General features: G+C 47.8%; 1 protein-coding gene across 13 annotated transcripts in view; it reads right to left on the reverse strand.

The window, feature by feature from the left end:
• LRRFIP2 (LRR binding FLII interacting protein 2) overlaps positions 1 to 23203 on the reverse strand; it is a 415348-nt gene that overhangs the window by 4972 nt on the left and 387173 nt on the right. For all 13 annotated transcript variants that reach the window (XM_086964773.1, XM_086964762.1, XM_086964761.1 and 10 more), the window contains one exon: positions 10512 to 10616. In XM_086964773.1, the coding sequence (XP_086820899.1) occupies positions 10512 to 10616 (105 nt within the window). The remainder of the gene's footprint in view (positions 1 to 10511; positions 10617 to 23203) is intronic.

A 23203-nucleotide genomic window follows, 5' to 3' on the forward strand; every position in this document is an offset into this window, starting at 1 on the left:
CATCTACGCAGTAGTGTTTCGTAAATGTATGTGTAGTGGACCATGTGGCTGCTTTACATATCTCTTCTAAAGGAATATTGCCCAGGAAAGCCATGGATGCTCCTAACTTACGTGTGGAGTGTGCTCTTGGAGGAATGGTTAGTGTGCGTTTAGCCTTTGCGTAGCAAATCTGTATACACTTAACAATCCATCTGGCTATTCCTGCTTTGGAAATGGGGTTGCCTTTGTGCTGTGGAGAAAAGGCAACAAACAGTTGTTTTGTTTTCCTGAAATCCTTTGTTCTGTCTATATAGTACATAAGAGCTCTTTTGAAGTCTAATGTGTGTAGAGATCTCTCTGCGACATTTTCTGGATTAGGATAGAAAACAGGCAGTTCTAGGGTTTGGTTCATGTGGAACTGCGAAATCACCTTAGGCATGAATGTAGGGTTGGTGCGTAGTACAACTCTATTTGCGTGGACCTGTATGAATGGCTCTTTATTGGTTAGTGCCTGGAGTTCACTAACTCTTCTTAGTGAGGTAATGGCTACTAGGAAAGCAACTTTCCAGGTAAGAAATTGAATCTCACAAGAGTGTAGAGGTTCAAAAGGTGGTCCCATCAGTCTGGTGAGGACCACATTCAGGTTCCATACAGGTGAAGGTGGGTGTCTGGGAGGGATCACTCTTTTGAGTCCCTCCAGAAAAGCTTTAATGGCAGGCACTCTGAATAGTGAGAGGTGCTGCCTGTTTTGAAGATAAGCTGCTATTGCGGATAAATGTATACGAATGGAACTGTACGCCTAATTACATCTGTATAAGTGCAACAAATAACAGATAATGTTTTGAATAGATGCATCCAGTGGGTTAATGTCATTATTGTTACAATATATGACAAACCTCTTCCATTTAGCCGCATACCATGCTCTGGTTGTGGATCTTCTTGCCTCCTTGATAATGTTCATACATTCTGGTGGCAAGTTGAGGTAGCCGAATTCTAAGACTTCAGGAGCCAGATCGCCAGGTTGAGCTGTTGCGGATCTGGGTGCTGAATTTCGCCATGGCTCTGCGTTAAAAGTCTGGGTGTTAGCCGCAGTCTTTGATGCGGTACCACGGAAAGTTCTACTGGCGTGGTGTACCATGGCTGGCGTGCCCACGTTGGAGCAACCAGGATGAGTGTCATAGAGTGTTGCTTCAGCTTGCCAGCCAGCGGTATTAGAGGCGCTGGGGGAAAAGCGTACGCAAACCTGCCTGACCAGTTCATCCATATCGCATTGCCCTGTGACTGCGGATGTGGGAACCTGGCAGCGAAGCTTTGGCATTCTGCGTTTTCCCTTGTGGCGAATAGGCCTATCTCTGAATGACCCCAGTGCTGGAAGTACGGCTGGAGTACCGATGGATGTATCTCCCACTCATGCATCTGGTGGCTGTGTCTGCTGAGCAGATCCGCCATCTGGTTGTCTTTGCCCGGGAGGTGTTCTGCCATGATGAAGATGTTCCTTTGAATGGCCCACTTCCACATGCTTTGAGCCAGATGAGACAACTGTGGAGAGTGTGTTCCTCCCTGCTTCTGTATGTAGTACATGGCAGTCATGTTGTCCGTCCGGATCAACACGACCTTGTTGCACAAGTGTACTTTGAAAGCTTTCATTGCCATGAAGATTGCCATCAATTCTAGAAGGTTGATGTGCATTTTCTTCTGCTGTGCTGTCCATAGTCCCTGCACTGTGTAGTGGAGTACATGAGCTCCCCATCCCTGGAGAGATGCGTCCGTCGTCAGTATAATCTGTGGCACAGGCTCCTGGAACGGTCGGCCCTTGCAAAGGTTTTGTGGGTTCCACCAATGCAGAGAGTTGAATGCCCGACCGCTCACCAACACTAGGTCTTTTAATTGTCCTTGAGCCTGATTCCACTGACGTGCCAAGCACTCCTGAAGCGGGCGCATATGTAGTCTCGCGTGCGGGACTAGAAGATGCAGGAGGCCATCATGCCTATCAACTGCATGAACACTTTTGCTGGAAGCGAGTGTTGCGGTCTGAATTTTTGTAACAGCAATTGCATGCTGTTTATCCTCGCTGAATTTGGCTGAGCTTTGGCTGCCAGAGTGTTTATTGTCGCGCCCAGGTACTGTCGCACGTGGGCGGGTTGAAGATGTGACTTTGGATAATTCAGCGAGAATCCCAGATTATGAAGAAGATGAATGGTGTGGGACATGTGGCTGGCACACTGCTGGGCCGTCTTTGCTTGAATAAGCCAGTCGTCCAGATAAGGGTAGACATGTATGTGCTGTCTCCTTAGGTGTACTGCTACTGTCGCCAGGCACTTTGTGAACACCCTGGGTGCCGTTGTTACTCCGAAAGGGAGGACTTTGAACTGATAATGTTGATTTAGAATAGTGAACCTGAGATACTGTCTGTGTGATGGGTGTATGGGTATATGTAAATACGCATCTTTTAGATCCAGTGTTGGGAGGAAGTCTCCCTGACTGAGTAACGGCAGAACCTGCTGTAAGGTGAGCATATGAAAATGCTCTGAAAGAATGTATCTGTTTAGAGGCCTGAGGTCTAGTATCGGTCTGAGAGACCCGTCCTTTTTGGGTATTAAGAAATACAGAGAGTACACCCCTGAGCCTTAGTCTTCTACCGGCACGAGCTCTATGGCTCCTTTTTGCAGCATGCTGACGACCTCCTGCTGCAATAAGTGTAAGTGGTCTGCGGACATAGGACGGTGTCTTGGTGGTATGTTGGGTGGAGTGGATGTTAATGCCAGACAATACCCGTACTGGACAATGTCTCTCATCCACCTGTCTGTGGTGATGGATTTCCAGACCGGCAGGAACTGTTGTAGTCTCCCCCCGACAGGTGTTATATGGTCGGGGGGCAGTGACAGGGTGTCACTGTTTGTTATTGGCAGAGGATCTGGAATTGTTGTTTCCTCTTCCTCTGCCCTTGATGTTGTTTCCACGATATCCACCCCTGTTTTTATTGTAGGTGGGATGTGGACCTCCTTTATTGTACTGTGTCTGCTGTGTGGATTGGCCTCTTGAAGGTCCTCTAGTATTGGAGCGACGAAAGGAGCCACCCTGAAACTGCTGTGACTGCAGAGCCCCCATAGACTTTGCAGTCTCTGTGCCTTTTTTAATTTTTTAAAGGGTGGTGTCAACCTCAGGTCCAAATAAGTAGTCCGGGTTAACTGGCTGAATGAGGATAGAAGTTTGTATTTCTGGTTTGAATCCCAAGATTCTTAACCAGGCATGTCTCCTTAACATGAGGCTAGTGTTAATGGCCCTGGCTGCAGTGTCAGCTGCGTCTAGTGCGCACTTGATGGAAGCATTGGTTATAAGCTTTCCTTCTTGGATTAGTAGTTCCGCACCCTCCTTGTACTGATATGGTAGGTGTTGCAACAGTCTCTCAAGGGTATCATAATGGGACCGGTCATATCTGGCTAAGAGTGCCTGAGTGTTGGCAATGTGCCAGATGTTAGCTGCCTGCGCTGCCACCCTTTTTCCTGAAGTTTCTAGTACTTTCGACTCCTTTTCGGGAGGGGGAGCATCACCTGTAGTCTGTGAGTTTGCTCTCTTACATGCATTAGAAACAACTAATGAGTCCAATGGCAACTGTCCTCTTATATAAGTAGGGTCCACAGGTGCCGGTCTAGATTTTTTTTTTCAATTCTTGGGTTTAATACCCTGGCGGTTTCCTTAAAAATGTCACCAGCATGCTTAAGGACCACTTTTAGCATGGGCAGGGTCTTGACTGTTCTTTCTGAAGTGGAAAAGGTGTAGACCAGAAAGTCTTCCTCCACAGGGTCAGCATGTAGTTGCACGTCATGGTAACTTGCCGCTCTTTCAATAAGGGCCTTAAAGGCAGTAGTGTCTTCAGTAGGAGATGTTTTTACACTGTATACATGTGTGTCAGGGGCAGTCTGCGGATCCCTTGGGTCAGCTGGGTCTGCCCATGGTTGGTTATGATCATCGAGATGGTTTGGATGCGTTGGAGTGAATCAGACACCTCTTTGGCTATAAATGGGCTCGGCTGCGTCGACTCAACAGGGTCCTTGGAGCCAGTCTTTGTCTTGTCCGCAGGCCTTGACCGAGGATCGAACCCTTCTTTTGGTTCGAGCCTTTTGTGTGTGTCGACTCCCTTCGGTGTCGGCTTCATCGGTTAGACAGCCTTGACTTTGGTCTTCGGTGCCCCAACCTTCGGCTCAATGACCTTTTCGAGCTTCTCGGTATCGACGGCCTTTTTCTGTTTCTTCGGCTCCGAGGGGTTTGAGGCCTTGGAACCGACCGTTGTCAGCTGCACTTTTGGTTTCGGTTTTGGCAGTGATGCTTTCGGTTTCGATTTCTTTGGATCGACCGATGGCGGTTTCGATACCGATGGCTCTTTATATATGTTCGAAGCCGGGCCTTTATGCGGGGCTGTAGAACGAGTCTGTAGATCTCGGGTAAGGCCTTGTGGCGATCCTTCGACCTGAGCCTTGAGTGCTTCATTGTTGGCCCCCGTATAGCCGGTTGGGCCTAGCTCCTCGCCTGAGCTATCTTCTACGGCCCAAGGGCCTCTGCATCGTCTCCTACCTCCTCGACGACATTTTCGTCTTCTTCTAATACTCCTTCATCTTCGGCGTCCTACTCTGAGTCATGGCCCGAAAACGGATCTGAGTGTTCTTCCCGATCCTCCAGATCAACGACCTCTTAGTCTTCAGTCCCGAAGATGTTTTCTGGAATAGGCGCTGATCTCTGCGACTCCAATCGAGCCGCGCGTCGAATCCGAAGAGTTTTCTTCGACCTGAACCGGGCACAGGCCATACAGTTGGCTTCGTTGTGATCCGGGGACAGGCACTTGTTGCACACCGGGTGGACATCGATGTGCGGGTATTTTGCATTACAAAGTGGACACCTTTTGAATGGGCTTCTTTCCATGGTAGATATTAGATTGGGTCGAATGTGGAAAAAAAAAAATCTGATTCCTCGATGTCCTCTCGAAGCAAAGTTATCGGTACCGAACGAAACAATACAGACGCTGTCGAAAGCCTTTCGGCTTTGTAGAAAGTTTTCCTAACTTGAGCTAAGATAGTAACATCCGAACCCAATGGTGGAAAAAAACAATCTGAGGATGGAGAGGATGCCCATGCGCACTGTAGTCCAGGGGAGGAGCCACCTATCTCGTGATACTTCGAAGACTCTTCCAGGACAACAATGTGCAATCATCCGGACCCAACACTAGGTGGCGATCTATGCACATTCAGCAGCCCACATGCCTCGAACAAGAAGGTTTAGAAGAAAGAGCCTGGAGCTCACTCACTCTTCTGGCAGAGGTGATAGCTACCAGGAAAGCAGTCTTTAGAGTGAGAAGACGTAAGGGACAGTTATGAAGTGGCTCAAAGGGAGCGCACATCAGATAGGTCAAGACAAGATTTAAGTCCCATGGAGGCATTATGAAAAGGCACGGGAGGAAACGTGTGTGTAACGCCTTTTAGGAAGCGATTACCAACCGGGGACTTAAAAAGAGAAGGCTGATCTGGAAGCTATAGAAAGGCGGAAGTGGGCGAGAGATAACCCTTTATAGTGCCCAGAGTAGAGCCCTGCTGGGCCAAAGAAAGAAGGAACAGGACCTCGGAAAGAGGGGCAGAAATGGGATCCACAGCCTTTGCTGTGCACCATGCCACAAATCTGTTCCACCTGCAGACGTATACCGTCTTAGTGGAGGGACGCCTGGCAGCCAGCATCTCACAGATTTCGTAAGGAAGGTCGAAAGCTGTCAACTGTCGCCACTCAATCTCCATGCATGGAGGTGGAGGCTGGACAGGTTTGGGTGAAGGACCGTCCCCTGCTGTGCGACAGAAGATCCTCCAGAAGAGGCAGTCGGATCGGGGGATCGATCGCCATGCTGAGTAGCTCGGGATACCAGTATCTAAGTGCCCAATCCAGAGGCACACGGATGACTTGGGCCCAGTCACGCCCAATCTTCTTTAGCACTCTGGGCAGAAGTGGTATAGGTGGAAAGGCGTACAACAGACCGCAGCTCCACTCGTGGCGAAAAGCGTCGCCGAGCAAGTGCCACCTTGGGAATTCCCACGCGCAGAACTGATGACATTGCGCGTTCTCTTCGGTGGCGAATAGATCTAACCAAGGTTCTCCCCACTGCAGAAAGAGACCTTGCGCCACGTCACAGTTCAGATGGCATTCATGATCCATCATGCACCTGCCAGGTGTTGAACCACCAAGGTAATGCCTTGATGTTCCAGCCATGTCTAGAGGCGGAGAGCCTCCTGACATAGGGTCCACTACCCTACCCCGCCCTGTTTGTTGCAGTACCTCATGGTGGTGGTGTTGTTTGTGAACACCTGCCCTACACTTCCCAGGACAGAGGGAAGGAATGCTTGCAGTGCAAGTCGGATCGCCCAAAGCTCCAAAAGGTTGATATGGAGCTGGGACTCCGCCAGAGACCAGAGGTCTCTGATCTCCACCTCTTCCATGTGGCCGCCACATCCCAGGAGGGACGCATCCGTCACCACTGTGCGCTCCAGTTGGGGAAGGGAGAGGGCTCTGCCACTGAACCAACTGTGATTGATGAGCCACCACTGCAATTGTCGGGCAGTGCCCTCCGAGATCTGGACGTGATCGGACAGGTTGCCCTGATGCTGTGCCCACTGGAACTTCAGGTCCCACTGCAAAGCCTGCATAAGCCATCTGACATGTTGCATTAGCAGGATGCAGGGGGCCATTAGGTCCAGGAGCCGGCGGATCAGCCTGACTATAACCCGGGATAAAGGCTGAAAGATCTGAATCATAGCCTGAATATCCCGGACTCTCTGCTCGGGAGGATAAACCCGAAACTGCGCCGAAACCAGAACCGCTCCGATGAAGGGGAGCTTCCGAGAGGGACTCGAGTTCAACTTTGGCATGTTGATGGAGAACCCCAACAAATGCAGGAGGTCGGCCGCAGTATGGAGGTAGGAGATGACTGCCTGGCGCGAGCCTGCCTTCAACAACCAGTCGTCGAGAGAGGAGAAGACTGGAGCCCCTGATCTGCGCAGATGAGCTGCGACCACTGACATCACTTTCATGAACACCCGAGGTGCACTGGTAAGGCCGAAGGGGAGCACGGCAAACTGACAGTGCTCTAGGCCTACCGTGAAGCGCAGGCAACGCCTGTGGGCCGGCAGGACTGGGATATGAAAATATGCGTCCTGCAAGTCCAATGCTACTATCCAGTCTCCAGGGTCCAGGGCAGCCAAGACCTGAGCCAGAATCAACATCTTGAACTTCTCCTTCCGGAGGAAGCAGTTGACGATCGTGAGGTGTAAGATGGCATGCAGGCCCCTTTTCTCCTTCTTGGGGACCAGAAAGTAGTGGGAACAACCACCATGTCCCACTTCCGGCCCAGGAACGCGCTTGATGGCCCCCTTGCCAAGAGAGCCGTGACTTCCTGCTGGAGAAGCGCAAAATGGTCCCAAGACATGCGGTGGAACTGAGGTGGCATGGCTGGAGGGGCAGTATCGATGGGGAGGCAGTAGCCCCTTCAGACGATTTGCAGCACCCACCTGTCCGAGGTAACGGATCGCCACTGGGGAAGTTGATGGCGAATCCTGCTACCCACCAGCGTGGGGTGTGCCCCAAAGCTCGGACTAGGAAGGCTTTGAGGTGGATGCTGCGAGAGTGGAGGTGGACTGACCCGCACGCTGGCCTCCTGTTACACCGCCACGGGAACCACGTCTGCGCTGAGGTAGATTCTATGCAGGCTTCTGGCTGAACGTACGTGTCGGGCCCCCTTCTGTGGCCACGAAAGGAACGAAAAGCAGACGTGGTCAGGCGTGTGGTGGAGAGACCTGAGGACTTGGCAGTAGCCCAGGAGTCCTTAAAACGCTCCAGCGCACTATCTGCCTTATCGCCAAAAAGGCGAGTACCATCAAAGGGCATGTCCATAAGAGAACTTTGTACATCCCCTGAAAAACCAGTGGATCGCAACCAGGCGTGACGACAGAGGGCCACTGTTGTGGAAATCGCCCTACCCATTGAGTCCGCGGTGTCCAGTCCACACCTGATGGCGAACTTTGCTGCATCTTTCCCCTCTGCAACAGCTTGGGAAAGCAGTGTCCGAACCTCCTACGGACACTGAGGCAGCACCTGCGCAATTGTGTCCGACAAAGCGTGGGAAAAGTGGCCCGAGAGGCATGCGGTGTTCACCGATCGCAGCCCGAAGCTCGAAGCTGGCAGATGAAAACAGTTTCTTGCCGAACTGTTCCAGCTTCTTGGATTCCTTATGTGGCGGAGCGGTAGGAAATGCGCTTTGGGAAGTGGAGGCCTGGATGACCAGGCTCTACGGGGTTGGGTGGACAGAAAAGGAGGGTCACCAAGGGCCGGGCGATGGGGCCTGGCCACATTCTTATCCACTGGGACCTCCGTGGCTGGTCTAGACCAGGTACCCATCAACACGTCAGTTAGGGCCTCATTGAATGGCAGCAGGGGCTCTAAAGAGCTTGATGCCGGCTCAAGCACTTCAGTGAGATTACTCTCGAGGGTCACTGTAGGCAGGTCAAGGGCCTCAGCTGCTCTACGGAGCTCCAAAGTATATGTAGCGTCCTCCTCCATAGCAGGAGGAGAAAGAAAACCAAGGTCAGAGGAGAGGGCAAGGCCACCGGCATCCTCTACCTCTTCCATCCATTCCTGTTCTCAGACCCCTCCCAGTCGATCCCTTCCTCCACTGCCCGTGGAACAGGCTGCGGACGTGGGGGAGAGACAGGGGAATACAAGCGCCGGTCCGTCTTCGTGTCCCAATTAGGGGCAAAATTTTCCGGAAATCCGGGCAAAGGCGGTGGCGGAACGAACAGAACCCACTGCGGCGCTGGGATCGGAGCCACGGGCAGCGCCTGGGCCAGAGCCGCTGGCGGAGGCCCCTGCGCGGCGGTGCCGGCAAGGGAGGGCCTTCAACTTGGACCGTGGGGCACAAAGGAGCGCCGGCGGGAGCCAGAGGCCTGAAGTCCATGGCTGCAAGAAAAGCTTGCACCTGGGCAGGAGTTGCCGAAGGACCCGGATAAGGTGGGTAGAGCGCAGGACTCTAAGGCTCCAATGGAGCAGCGGGGGTGGAACCCCCCGCCCTGCGCCCGGAAACCGACGGGGGGACGTCAGTAAGCGAAATTCCTTCTGATGACTCTTACTCGATTCCGAGCGTGAAGACTTCAACCCCGAGGAGAGAGGATGATGGCTCTGCGATCGGGCCCTCAATCGACCCCTGGGCCTTGAACGGCACGGAGATGATTGCCTCCAGCAGCTTACGGGACCGCTCCCGTAAGGCCTTCAGATACATGGCCAGACAGTAGGAACATGACCGGGAGTCATGGTCGCGCTCCAGACAGTAGAGACAGACGCCATGGGGGTCGGTCACCGACATCGTATGGCGACAGGCCCCGCAGTACTTAAACCCAGGCATCCCTACGTGGCACTAGGAGTCAAAGACTCAAAAAAAAAAAAAAGCGAGGCAAATGTCTCAAAAGTATAGTCAAAAAGGGACTAGGGTAGGTGCTCTAACCGGATCTGCGCTTGCTGGCGCGGAAAATGAAATAACTGACAGAAGCGCGCATTGGTGGTTCCTAAGTAGTCTCCGTGACGTCATCTTGGTGCCTACAATGCCAGCGACGGATGCAGAGCTGCACAAAGCGACCTTGTGAAGCGCAGGAGTAAACTTTCAGATCCAGTCTGACGCCTGGGGATATTCTAAAGTAAGGAATCTATCACTAACATGTCTCTTTCAGATAACTACATTTATCACACAGTGAATTAAAATTATTACAAGTATATGGTTGCAGAGGGATTATTCTTACTGCTGTCACTGTTTTTTGGGGGATGATCTTACCAGGAATCCAAAATGAAAAGAGGCTGGGGCCAACAACTATCCTTTTTTATGTTCCGAATACCAAGATAGATTGAGGCCTAAATAGAAAAACCTGTAGCTACATAAATGCAAAAAATACAATAAGTAACACCACAAATTAATAAAAATGGACAATTGCCAGACATTTTAGGACATGGACTTACAGTGCACAACATGTGCCCCAATTATTTGGCATATGCCCAGACGTGGGTCCCGTGCTCACTAAACCACTGGATTCAAGCGAGCCTGGCTGATGAAGGGTGATGCCCTGAAACCGGTCCCAGGACGCTTGTTTCCAGTCCAGGGAGGACCTGGCTTGGCAGTTCGGGCTGGACAGGGTCAAGACTGATTGCATATGGCTGGGTCCAAACTGGGGTGGTGTGGTAAGAAAAAGAATGATGGATTAAACCCAGATCCTTGTGACTGGGGGTGAATGTTTGCATTGTCCAGCATTCTGTCCATCAATTGTTTCTTTTGCTAATTATTTTCCCAGCATTCCTTCCCTCCTCACAGAATCTTCCCTCTGCAATGATGTACCCAGCTATAAGGTATATTTAAGGATGTCCAAAGGAGACCTTAATACCAAGTTGTCTTAATCATAGGGATAGCCCTCAGGGGCTAGTTTTAACGGAAACCAACTCTTACAAAGGGAATATAAGATTACCTCTCGCTGAAGTTTTCTCTTTTCTGCTTTAAGTTCATCCTCCACCTTTTCAGCATTCTCTGCAGCAGATTTATACCTCAGCACCTGTCCTTCAAGTCTTGCAATCTAGAGAATATAAATAATCAAGATCATTCGTTTTAAACAGTTTTTAAGTAAAGTATTGTATGCATCACAAAACATTGAAGTTCTGGATAATTTGAGTGCCCAGTACCTGGTTTGAATATTATACCACCCACAGACGTGTCTATGGCCATGCTAAAGTAAGTGTAAGCCAGTAGAATCCATGGTTTCTGTTATTGGGTGCTGCGTAGGTTTTGAACAAAATATGGCTTCTTCTCACCCTGTAAAAAAGTTACTCCATTACTGGGACTTCACAAGAGCCCCAGGATTGCAATAAGGGATCTGCCAATCCAACCAATGAAAAGGAAGGATCAAGCATAGGTGGTACGGGAAATGGAAGGTGGCCTCTGGCCCTGTACCATGAGTTTAAAGTGAGGCTTAAAACCATCACTGCTATCAGTATTCTTCACTTTAAAGATTCTACATCTCTAAAGTAGATTTCATAGAACACAGTGTATCTTCGATAAGCTGCAATACAGTGCCCTCTATAGCACACATTGTATTTCATTAATTTTATTTCAGGAGAAAACTGCTATTGGGTACATTGTTATACAACCAACCGTGCTTGGAGTTTTAAAGTGCAGGATGTGGGATTTAAAGACAAAATTAGACATATAATTGATTACTTTCAATGAGAATGTAGGTCCTATTCAACTAGTGTATATAATGGGATGCAATGAAGGTGGCCCAAGGTATATAGATTTGCAAAATTCACAGCATGAAACTGGAAATAGAGGGGCTTTTACGGAATAAAAATTAAGGTACAGAATAAACAACACAGGAGTTAGAAACTGACTTACAGACGTGTCCAGAAGTAATAACTTCTGGTAGTAGAAAAGCGGAGGAAAATTCAGGAGCTATAGAGGAATTTAATTACATTTGAAAATAAATAACACAAACAACCACTACAAAGGGAAGGATATACAGACGAACAACTGCCAGCAGAATATGTTTTAATATAAGCAGCCCAAAATATTCTGGCTATAACTAATAAAAAGATAGAGCACGGATGTATATCCAAAATTGTATAAATAAGACCTTTTATGAGTATTTGAAGAGGATATACTCTCGGCAGATATATCCTATCAATGAGCTGTTAGAACAAGGCCCAGGGAGCAGTGGGCTCCGAAAGTGACCTGCTAACAGTGAGGAATTTGAATTACTATTACATATACTTTGTAAGGAAATGCCCCCTTTTGTATGGCCACCCCCAAGTTTTTTAACTGATGCTGCTGGTTTTACGACTCTAAGGGTGCACTAACTAAACCTCGTGCCTGTGCCCTTGCGCTTAAACTGATATGCTGAAATGGCTTATAATCAATTGGCTAAGCTAGCTTACCTGTAATTCTCTAGTAAATGGTACCAAGGCATGTAAGTTAAAGGGTGCCCCCAGGGATTGCAGTGCTGTTTTGCCACCGTGGGTGGGATATGAGCAAAACAAGACTCCCAGCCTGCCATTTGCAGGCTGTAACGGCAGTTTAACTGCTGGCCCAACGTTGTCATTTAGAGCAATGGCAAACCCAGACTTCCCCCTGGAATATGTGTAAGTCACCCCGATAAAAGGCATATCAAGTCCTAAGGCAGGGTGAAACATATTTCACGGGCAGAACATGTAACTTTACAAGTTTTGAGTGAAAATGCAGAACTGTAATTTTTACTGTGGAAAAGTTTGGTCGCCTAATTGGCCAGTGCAGTGTTACACGCTGACCCCATCAGCTATGTTAACTCTGGAACGGTGTGACCAAAGTGGGTCATCCTAGGTATCATTGGGAAATAAAAGGAGGACCCCGCAACAGTTGATAAGGGACTGGGGGGGAATAGAATCTTTTAAACAAACTTGGGCGTCCCCTTAGACAAAAACCACACAGGTTGCGTGTTCTACCCAAAAAATAGCATGCCGTTAATTCGGCGGGAAAGGTAAAGTTACAAAATTAAAAATATCAATCTCTAAAGGCAGGCTTCAAACAGGGAGACAATGTCTATGGTTCAGCTCAGCTATATTTCTGTAATGGCTAGATTTTTAGTGAATTGTGTAAATAGAGGAACATTTCTTAAACACATTTGGACCGTAAACAGTAGGAGTTAAAATGTAAGCTTTGTTTTTCCACCAAAATGAATTACATAGAAAACACAGTAAAAGGTGGTTCAAAGAAGCATTAAAAAATTACTTTCCACACCAAGAATTGTAATAAAAACTCTGTTGTACATTTATTATATGATCACAATACAATATATAAGAGATTATTTTAAAAAAACATATTTATACATTTCATACAAAGATTATTAAAAAAACAAGAATCACAAGTCGACGCGGCGTTTCGGTTTTCTGTATTTGGACCTTCTTCAGGACTGATTCTTTAAATTAGATTGGGCAGCCCGCCCACTGGATGCAGTTTAATTGATTTCTGCACCCTGTAGTCATCGGATTATGACACACTCAGGAAAAAAATCTTCAATTTCTGATTTTATGATCCCACTTGTGTTTGTGTTGAGTTAGCTTTGTCTTGGACTGCCAGGGGGAGCCACCGTCTTCCTAAGTATGGGTTTCTTCAATTGCCCATTAATAATCTTTTGCGAATGCTCAGGATGGGTTGCTACCAAGTTCCTTCTTGTTCACCTCCAAATTTTTTCTTAATTATTAGAATCGGCCTCCCTGCTCCTGGTCTCTGGCAGTCTTCCACACGTCCCTCCACTCATCCGGTATGGGCCGTCATTCGAGACGGCCCATACCGGATGAGTGGAGGGACGTGTGGAAGACTGCCAGAGACCAGGAGCAGGGAGGCCGATTCTAATAATTAAGAAAAAATTTGGAGGTGAACAAGAAGGAACTTGGTAGCAACCCATCCTGAGCATTCGCAAAAGATTATTAATGGGCAATTGAAGAAACCCATACTTAGGAAGACGGTGGCTCCCCCTGGCAGTCCAAGACAAAGCTAACTCAACACAAACACAAGTGGGATCATAAAATCAGAAATTGAAGATTTTTTTCCTGAGTGTGTCATAATCCGATGACTACAGGGTGCAGAAATCAATTAAACTGCATCCAGTGGGCGGGCTGCCCAATCTAATTTAAAGAATCAGTCCTGAAGAAGGTCCAAATACAGAAAACCGAAACGCCGCGTCGACTTGTGATTCTTGTTTTTTTAATAATCTTTGTATGAAATGTATAAATATGTTTTTTTAAAATAATCTCTTATATATTGTATTGTGATCATATAATAAATGTACAACAGAGTTTTTATTACAATTCTTGGTGTGGAAAGTAATTTTTTAATGCTTCTTTGAACCACCTTTTACTGTGTTTTCTATGTAATTCATTTTGGTGGAAAAACAAAGCTTACATTTTAACTCCTACTGTTTACGGTCCAAATGTGTTTAAGAAATGTTCCTCTATTTACACAATTCACTAAAAATCTAGCCATTACAGAAATATAGCTGAGCTGAACCATAGACATTGTCTCCCTGTTTGAAGCCTGCCTTTAGAGATTGATATTTTTAATTTTGTAACTTTACCTTTCCCGCCGAATTAACGGCATGCTATTTTTTGGGTAGAACACGCAACCTGTGTGGTTTTTGTCTAAGGGGACGCCCAAGTTTGTTTAAAACATCCTAGGTATCAAACAACGGGTTACATTAAGCCCGACTTGATTCGCAGGTCGAAATTAATGTAACAAGTTGCAGTGTGCAACATTAGCAAAGTTGCCACTTTGTTGCCGTCAGCCCCCTGTGCCCAAAACTCGTTGCACACAGTGTCTTGTAGTCAAGACTGCACAGTTTCCCGGGATATAAGAAAGCTAACGACTCCTAAGAAGGGATACAATAGAGGCCTAGTCTGGAAGGAGGTTTTGGCCGAAAAGGCGAGCTTTAAAGGAGAAGCTGCCTTTTAAGGGCCAAGTGGTAACACTTGGGTGAGGGGCTGCTCCACTGTTCAGGCAGGTAGGCTGGCTCTTGGAACAGAAGAGAAGAAACCAGTTGCCAAACTGGTTTTTCAATGGCGTGCATTTCCCTTGGTAACTACTTCTCTGGGATGGGCTAGGGAGCTTCACACGCCAGGATAGGGGTCCTGCTATACTGGAAGTGGGCAGAAGGGTGCATTCTGGGATGCCTAGACGTCATACTTCACGGGAAGTATTTATCAGGTGAGAAGGAACGTGCCAGCTCATTAGCCAGCTACTGCATCTGCCTCGACTGCATTTTCTGAGAATTAAGCAGGGCACCCATGACCCTCTGAACTAAGATCTTGAATGTGCTGGAAAAGGACCCAAGAAGGACTGACCTGCTGCACCGTGAAACTAGCATAGAGGCTTCAGTGGGATGGAATGCACCTCCTGATCCTGGTGGCTGGTAAAGGAGAAAGACTGCGCTGCTGTGTCCTACTCGAGAAGAAAGCATCTCTAGAGCCCAACCAATGCCAAGAGGCCCCAAAGGTCAGTGAGCTGGCCTCCTGTTCTTAGCACAAGTGCACAGCAGCTGAGAAGTCTGCTTGGGCACGATGGTGGCACAAAGACTTCAACCCACGCCAACCGGTGCGTGCAGCACCCAGGACCCCAACCAGACACACACAGTTGCACCAGAGTTCACTGAGCCCGAGATTGATGTCAAAATGCAGCTGAGACTCCTAGAGGACAAATTATTGACCCAGAAAGGATAGACAGATGACAGCGATACTGGGTGACCAGTAGTTATGGGGCGACTGGACTTTTGCCAGCATTGAGAGGGCTTCGAGGAATATCGACCCTGTGACCAGGACTGCCTCACCCGCTTTGTGAACAGAGGAGTAGTTGCAGCAAAACCTCGGTGATCATATTGCATCCACAGCATTCTTTGAGCATGTTCAGTATCCTTCATCCCTTGCATCAGGACCACTTCCATAGGAAAGCCCTGCAAAGGATAAAAGTGCCTGGAAGTCTTCGACTGCTTCACCTGCTGAGGAACTGTTTCTGAGGAGCGTGCTGAACCCCCTGAGTGGCTCCCTACTGGAGATGGTCAACTAGAGTGACTAGGGTGACTACATTCCAATGTCCCCAAACGTTTTGGTGAAAATGTTTCTAACGGTCAAATGTACTGAATTTGCAATTGCTCTTGAAATAACCTGGTTTACTATACCTTGTAAATTCTATATCTCCACCAACCTCTGGTGGATCTTTTTCAGTGTGGTGTCTAAAAATAGTCTATTTTTATAAACTGATGTTGGATTTCTTTGGTGTCTTGGCAATTTCTTCTACTGTTTTGATGCAGTTTAAATGCTTTACACCTGTTTTTGTAACCCTTGCTGCTCAGAGCCACAGCTTCCCTGGGTTGAGCTGAAGGTCTGACAAATGAAGCCCAAGGGTCCTGAAGAGGTTGGTAAGTGTGTTACTCAGTGAAGTTGCAGTCCACACCATATAATACACCCCATTAACTCTGACTTGATATAGTATATGCAATTTTATGCATACTAGTATACCACAACGTATTTGGGCCAACAAACGTTCCCTACAGGGAAAAGGAAGATTAAGATGTGTCTAAACATACTTAGAAATAAATGAATAAGATTAGCTGGACTTTTAAGATTGTGTAGTAGCATATGATTTTTGGTCAGACACTCACTAGGTGGGTTAAAATAATGTACATTTTACTAAATGGCAGGGTAAGAACTGGGACAGTGGGGTCAGAGATTGGAAATGAAGAGACACATTTAGCAGGATTGCCCTCGTTCTGCTCAACATCAGTTGAACTATCAATGATGTCCCACAAAGCTGACCGGTGCAGGGGTAGTACACAAACCATGTCCAGCCATAGATGGTGGCCAACAAGATGGGTTGCCTTATGTTTTGAAATATGTGCCATACTAGAAAAGCAGTGCAGGCCAGACAACATAAGGCACAACAAGTTAGCCAGAATCTAAACCATTATTCCAGGAAAGCATAAGAAGGTGACACTGCACTATTTCTGGATCAGCATGACTTTAGTTATTTAACCAACCTAAACTGTCTCTCACTTTCGCTATCCCTAAATTTCCAAAACACAATGGAGTATTGTGTCGTTCTCACTGGACCCAGCAACAATGGGCCCAATGCCTTTCTTTAAAGGGTCTGAAATCAACTTTCTTGAATATCATCCTAAACCAGATTTCTAAAGCTTTGGGGATTTATAAACAGGAGTATTCCATGAAAATATTTATTCATGCATGAAAAAGCGTCATATGTTGGCAGAAATGTGTGTTTACACTTTTAAAGTATTTCCACAAGGATTTTTTTCTCTCGTGTGGAGAACATCTTTCCATTCTTCACCACCACCATGTTTGGGTTGTTCCCTTCCCATTCTACATGGAGAACACAGACCACCCTTTTTAGGAGCAAAGATAGATGTATGTCCAAGGTGGGAAAAGACACTCAAAAGGTTCGTGAATATGCATAAAGATTGGTTTGTAGGTGTTGGATGGTACTGAAAGTCTCCTTTATGCCTGCCTTGCTATACAGCCCTGTGTTGTTGTTCTGTTGGCTTCTATTGTTTTCCCTCAGTGAGCTTGACAACTTCTGCAAGCTGTTTTATGACTAAAGACCTCACAGCAGAAGTTTGAGGTTTAGGGACCACCAAAAGGCCACCCCCCACCCATCCATGTGCTAGTTGTTTTGGTTAGTGTGATTTGTAGTGAAATGAAAGGCCTTTTTTTACCTCGTCAAATCACAGAGAGCTACCTAATGGCCTTCCCCTTTAATATGTCTGCTCAGTTTCCCTTACGTGGGTTCCTTATCATCCATAAGTATGGGATCTATGTGGATAGGTTAAGTGTGTGTCTGTTATGTTTGAGGTATGCGTCCTTGTCTGACCGAGTGCATGGTGGAATCTATTTTAGCTCAACGATTGGAGAGCTTTTTTCAATAGTGCTTAGTTTCTGTTGATGTGGGTACCCACAATTCAGCATTGATTTACATCCAGCCCATAGTACAGTTGTTCCTGTGGTTGGGGGTGTCAGCCATTAGCCCACTCAAGATTCATCAGTGCCTCTGCCAGGGAGCTTCCAGCTTCTTTCTAGCCTTCCTGCCTCAACCTGTAAATCTGAGTTGTGGCCTGCTACCTGGGACCCAATACAGCATTCATATGTACAGAACTCATACGATCTCAAGTGACAATGTGCAATAGATCAATCACTTCAAAGAAATACATATTCTACCTAGGCCAGTTGGAACCAGCCAACTCGAGGCACTAGTTGTTCATAATCAAGCAGTGCTCATAGCGCATGTAAATTGAGTATGTCCCCAGAATTCAAACCACAAGCGAGCTGATTGACCAGCTCTTCTCTTAACTAGTAGGTATTCGGACCAGTCCAGTATGCGACCTTCATATCTCACTGGGAATAGCTCTGATCCAGATACTGACTGAGAGAGCCCAGTCTCCTGTAGAAAAGAAAGCTAAACTGTGCCTTACAGAAGAGAGCTCTCCTGTCATTTGGTTCAGAAGTTTATGTGAAGGCAGCATTGCTCCAATTCACAAAGGCTCCCAGCTGCTGTTTAGGAGTTTCACCCCAAATTCATAATTGTCACCGGAATTGCCTGGTACTCAGGGGAAGCCACTTTGCCTACAACCTTTGTTGGTGTGCCTGCTTCATCCTTAGCCCTGTCATGCCCTGTGCATGACTTTCAGCGGTCTTTAAAGGCCTCAAGGAGTAGCTTGATTTTAACATCTGACACTAGGAGTTTGAAAGATGGCTGGAGAAAGATGCCCTGAGTCTGGAACCATTAAGTGCACGTAAATCTCTCAAGCACTTGAAAAACAAATCTCTCTTTGGACCCCTGGGTGCAACCCTTGAAGGTACATTATCTGCAAGTTTTATACTAGCACCGGTGGTCACACCGGTCTGAAGGTTCCACAACATTGCAATTTTCAGGGTGTGAGTGGCAGTTTTCAAGTTGGAGGGCTTAGAAGTGTGACTCCATCTACCATTGGCACCTTGATGTACGAGAATTGGAATTAGCTATTATCCAAATAACTTGCCAATAAGTTGAGGGATTGCCAGAGACAGTTTGGGCACTGTGATTTGGGCCAGTGCCCCTGGAAGTGACTATTGGGGTCTGTCAAGTTTGGGAGAAGGATTGTGTGTAATTCTTTGGGCTGGAGGTCTGATACTCTGATGTGCAGAAATGTTCTGTATAGTACAAAAAGCACAAATAATTCTTGTTAAAAAAGAAAGATGCATAAGCCTTTGAAAAGTAGCAACTGCAAAGTTGCAGACTTTGGACTTCTCAGAGATATGCTATTTTTGTACTATTTTGAAGTTTTAACCTTTTGAAGTCTCTTGTGCAGTCGCTGAAAATACGAATTTATATGCCCAGTGTAAATTTTTGAGCACTAGTGAAATAAAACTGGCCATAGGCACCAAGTGTAATATTGCTTCTAGTTTTTAAATACGACTATCGTTTTTGGTCCTTACAATTGCAAGGAACAACCTTAAAAGGGGTGAATTTTGCCATTATTTAAAGTACAATATTGTTTATGTATTAAAGTATATTTATTTACATCAAGTAAAGCACTTGTATTGATACATGGTTATTGAGATATGGTTGCATTTTACTGTGCCGAATCCTTATCACCTCCTTGGTAAGCCTTGGGCTGCTCTGTTGTGCTATTCTGGATCTCAAATGCTAAAGGGGTTCAATCAACGTTATTGTAGCCCCAGGAAAACTGTGATAAATGATTACAGTTGGACCCTGGAACCAAATCTCAACATTTCCCATGCCTTCTGCATGGCCATCTCCTGGACACTACTCTCTTGCCTCTATAGCTGAACTTGTAACAGTTGGTAGGATTTCCCCCATCATGAGTGCACGTTAACACTTATAAAATTCCACATATCCAGATCCTGTAACTCATGGCATAGAACTGCAATTGCACAACTATGTTATGACCAGCTTAAGATGTCTAAGAAATCTTGGGACATTTATTTCAGTCAGCTACTTAAAAGTAATTACCAGGACTTTGGCAGATAGTGCCCTGCAGCAGGAGGGTTAACGGTAAGTGTATGAGTATGGGTATGAGCCCCAACAAGCATCTTCAATGCACTGAGACAACCCGGGGTAGTGTTGGGCGGAGCAGCAGCTGCGGCACACATTAAGTGTGGTGCCTGGGAGTCTTTTGCGCTGTAGGTCGTCCCCTCTCTACCCAGAAGTGCACATCAGCGGGGGGGACCATGCAATGGCTGATGAGCGTCCCGTCCTCGGGACTGCCCCTGGCACGACCGCGTAGGAACGTGAGTTGCGCTCCCCCATCTTCACCACTGCACCTTAACAGCACTGGGGGAGCAGAAGAAATGTCCAGTGCTCAGCCAGAGAGTCTGTGCAGGACTGGGGTTGCCGCCTCAGGACATGTAGCTTGAGGCCTAGTGCATGGGGGCAACAACTGGCCCCCTACTGATCTGAGGCAAGTGGGGGTATCTGGGCTCCTCCACGGGCTTCGTCTCTCTACTCCTAGGAACCAGCCTGTAGGCAATCACCTGCTCACTGGCATGCCGGACGCGGCATGGGCGGGTTCCTCGAAGAACAAAAGCCAGACCAAGATTACCTTTATCTACCAGTATTGCGTAAAAAGTCATGTATCTCTGAAGTTGCCGTAGGCCGGAGCCCCAAAAGTTCTGCCTCAGAATTTGCCGCAGACGCCCTAGGCTGCCCCATGAAGTAAGGTCTACAGGGGTTGCTGGTTTGCTTTGCTAAGTGGCACATTAGTCCTACCAGTAAGGCATGCTGAAGAGCTCCTGCATCCGTTCCTTTGCAGCTAAATGCCTCCCAACAAAACCAGCCAAGCGTTGACCCAGTCATTGGCACAGGAACAAACAGTGCTGAACGGACCTCTACAGATGTCCTTGAAGTAGGGCTGTTGGACATAGGAATACGGAAAGGTATGCTGCAAGGACTGCTCAGTGGTGGGGGAACGTCGTGAGCGGCACTGGACCAGCTCTCGCTCACACCACGGACTGACATCACAACACCTCCTCCCATGCTCAATAGCTTCCCAAGCCCAAAGCGGTTTAGTGACTGTAACATCCAAAGCGAAGAAAGAATGCTCAGTCCGCGACATGCTATTAAAAGGCATGGGGAAGCCCAGAATGAGAAGATGGCGGCGGAGGAGTCGAAGCAATCCGGTGGGAGTGATGGAGCAATGACCTGCGAGTTCCTAGAGTTATTTGTGTTGCTGCACAAGGGAAAAAAGACCTGGTGCTAGAGCTTAGCGAAGGGCGCAGGGATATTGACAAAGTGGGTGCAAGAGTGGTGGCCCTAGAAGAGGGATCCACGGCTGGAGACGAAGAAATAGAAGCCTTCCAGCAAGAAATCATTCACCTCCAGGACCAGCAAATTGACCAGCAGGTGCATGCAGAAGACATGTACTCATCAAAGGGCTTCCTATGGATCTCAAGGGCTATGTCCAGGCCATATTTAGCTGTGTTTTGGGGAAGCTGCGGCGAACAGCATCAAGATAGATTGGTGCCACCGGGTTGGTCCTCCTTGCGCACCCCCTCGACCACCAGCAAACATCTTGGTTTGTGTACATAACTTCAAAGAGAGGGAGGCAATACTCAAAGCTGCCAGAGCGGCCCAGAAACTTCAACTCTGTGGACATTCACCCCAGCTATTTCAGGATCTCATAGCCTCTACCTTACAGAAACTAAAAGAGTTCCGCCCTGTCACCAGCCATCTGCGTTCTCTGCAGACCGCATATTAATGGGGCCATCCATTTGGTCTTATCTTCCAATTAGACAGCAAAACATACCAGCTACCTTCCCTGATCAAGGCATGCAAAGTTTTCAACTTAGACGCAAAAGATCAAGACTCCCAAACGGATAATAAGGCATCCGGCAGAGACCTCCACAGGGTGAGACTAGGTTTGCGGCTCGTGCATCACCGAGCGTTCCGGCCACCATGGCCAAAGAAAGGTTAGAGGTGCTGTGCTCCCTCTCCGGTGAAAAATGCAAAAACTACAGTTGATCGACCGAATGCAGAACAATGTCATACATTCACCCCAGTACCTGATCTGGGCCTAAACCCATCTCGTGACAGCAAACCTGAGGATGATTCCGCTCCCGTGGGGTACTGTACAGCATGCTGAATGGTTCGGATGACCCATGCGAGGCGGGGAAGTTGAGCCCAGCCTTTACCTGGTTACTTGCTTTGCCTTGGCTGTCCCCACCTGTCAGGACCTTCCTGCTATGTTGGACTCTATTCTACCTTTGTTAGTTAAGGTTGTCGGGTTGGGTTTTAGGTTGATTTATTGGGGTACCCCTTCAGACGAGCCACATCAGACCAACACAGTATACATCTGGGCTAGCATGAAGCGCTCTCCACAGACAGACCCCTGTGCCACTCCCAGCCAGTTCTGCGAGTTACACGCCCACTACTATTTAGCCGCTTTCTTTTCTCTTGACCCTGGAGATCAAGATACTTAGCCTCAATGTACGAGGCCTCAACAATCCCATCAAGAGGGCTGTGGCTCTCTGTCCTCTAGAACACTCACAGGGAGACGTATGCTTGATCCAGGAAAAACACTTGCTCCCCAAGGACACACACAGAATGCAAACCAAGAGATTCCCACAGCAATTCTGTTCATCTGGGAAAAGGAAAAAAGGGGGGTGGCTTCACTCTGGGGCTCTCTCCCCTGAGGTGCTGGCTTGGCTTGCAGACTGGGCTGCGCAATGTCTGGCGCCTGCAACATTCTGATGAACGCGACTACACATTTTAATCTGCAGCTCACAAGACATATGGCCGCCTAGACCATTTTCTAGCCTCGTCCTCTGCATGGGACAGAGTAACTGACTCCACCATTGAGCCCAGCTCATTGTCAGACCACGCACCCATCATTCTTACCCTGCATACTTCTGCCCCCCCACCCTCCCCCCACCCACACACAGACACCACACTGGTGCCTGTATGAGACCCTGCTGCACTCGCCAGACACGGTCCGCAGCAATTAGAAATACCCTAGTAAACTGACTACTCTGCCCTTAATGACACTGGCGCGGTTTCCCTCTCCTCAGTGTGAGAGGCCTTAAAACTGGTTGCTGGGGGTGCTCTCATTGCGATGGTAGTACATGCCAATAAGACGCAGAAAAGTAAGAGGCAAGAACTGGAGAAGTCAGTCCTAGAACTGGAATCCATCCATAAGTATGCCAGTGCACCACAGGTATGGCGAAGACTGGAAAAGGAGAGGTTGCAGCTTGAGCGCCTTGACTAAGATGGAGCCGAATTCGCGATGCTGCGCCTCAAAAATAAATTCTACATGGCGACTAATAAAGGGGGGGGGGGGGCGCCTGCTAGCGCATCGGCTGTCTAAAAGCAATTTGTGCACTTGGTTAAATCCATCCAGTTGTACTCGGGCCCTGAGGTGTACAACGCCAATAGCATAGCTGTTGAGTTTCAGGCATTTTATGCCAAGTTGTATGCCAAACTCTCAGTCATATGTGCGTGCAGCGGTTACGCCACTCCCTCCTACAGAATCCGAGGCACTAGACCAACCTACTTGCATAGAAGTGGTGATACTGGCGACAGCTAGGCTGATGCCCTTGAAATCGCTGGTCCTGGGCCCGGGTGGATTCAGCGCAGCTT

The sequence above is a fragment of the Lissotriton vulgaris genome, chromosome 4_1, assembly GCF_964263255.1.
Source record: "Lissotriton vulgaris chromosome 4_1, aLisVul1.2, whole genome shotgun sequence".
NCBI lineage: Eukaryota > Metazoa > Chordata > Amphibia > Caudata > Salamandridae > Lissotriton > Lissotriton vulgaris.